We start from the raw sequence: 595 nt of genomic DNA, 5'->3' as shown, positions 1-595 counted from the left end.
TCTGGTGACCGGAACGAAGCAACGCGATCTCCATGCCGTAGCTTTCTGCATATATCTGATTCGAACAATAGAATGCTCGAAAAGTATTCGGGGCGAACTCAAACAAGTCGAGGTCTAGTCTTAGTGTTTGATTGTCCGTATCTGGAAACCTCAAGTGATTTTGAAATATTTGTATCTTCTTCCTCATACATTCATCGCACTTATCTAAATTCGATGCTGCATCTGTATTACAGGTAGCGATACGAAAGGCAATCGAGAGGCATTGCAAGAGGCACACACAGGCCAACTCGCCAGCAGTATAATGAAAAAGTACAAAAGTGACTACATGATACAACAGCGTGCTATGGCGCTTAGAGATCTCGTGAAGAAAGGCCTATTTGGCTAAGTGTTGCCAATAAAACGATTAGGAGATGCGGGATGTTATTTCGGTTATGTTGTTTTTAAGTGTAATATGTGGTACTTTGTTGCTCGCGCAGGAGTCCATTAGCCAGCTGAATAATTGAAGCAAGTTTAAGGATCCTAAAGCATTAAGAGCGTGCCCAGGTGCTCAAAAGCCTGATGCATAGGAGCTATCGATTGGTAAGAACACTGTGCA

The 595-nt window shown here is 42.9% G+C and overlaps 1 protein-coding gene across 1 annotated transcript; it reads left to right on the top strand.

Annotated features, from left to right (window-relative positions):
- Nucleotides 1-233: 233 nt before the first annotated feature.
- On the top strand, nucleotides 234-385 carry SARC_18054 (hypothetical protein; the record flags this gene model as incomplete). The annotated part of the gene is made up of 1 exon (XM_014287863.1): nucleotides 234-385. A coding segment is annotated over one exon (152 nt), but the record flags the coding sequence as incomplete, so codon positions are not given.
- Between the last annotated feature and the right edge of the window lie 210 nt (nucleotides 386-595).

The sequence above is a fragment of the Sphaeroforma arctica genome (genome assembly GCF_001186125.1).
Source record: "Sphaeroforma arctica JP610 unplaced genomic scaffold supercont1.13404, whole genome shotgun sequence".
Taxonomy (NCBI): domain Eukaryota; class Ichthyosporea; order Ichthyophonida; genus Sphaeroforma; species Sphaeroforma arctica.
This window is presented reverse-complemented; position numbering and strand designations above follow the sequence as displayed.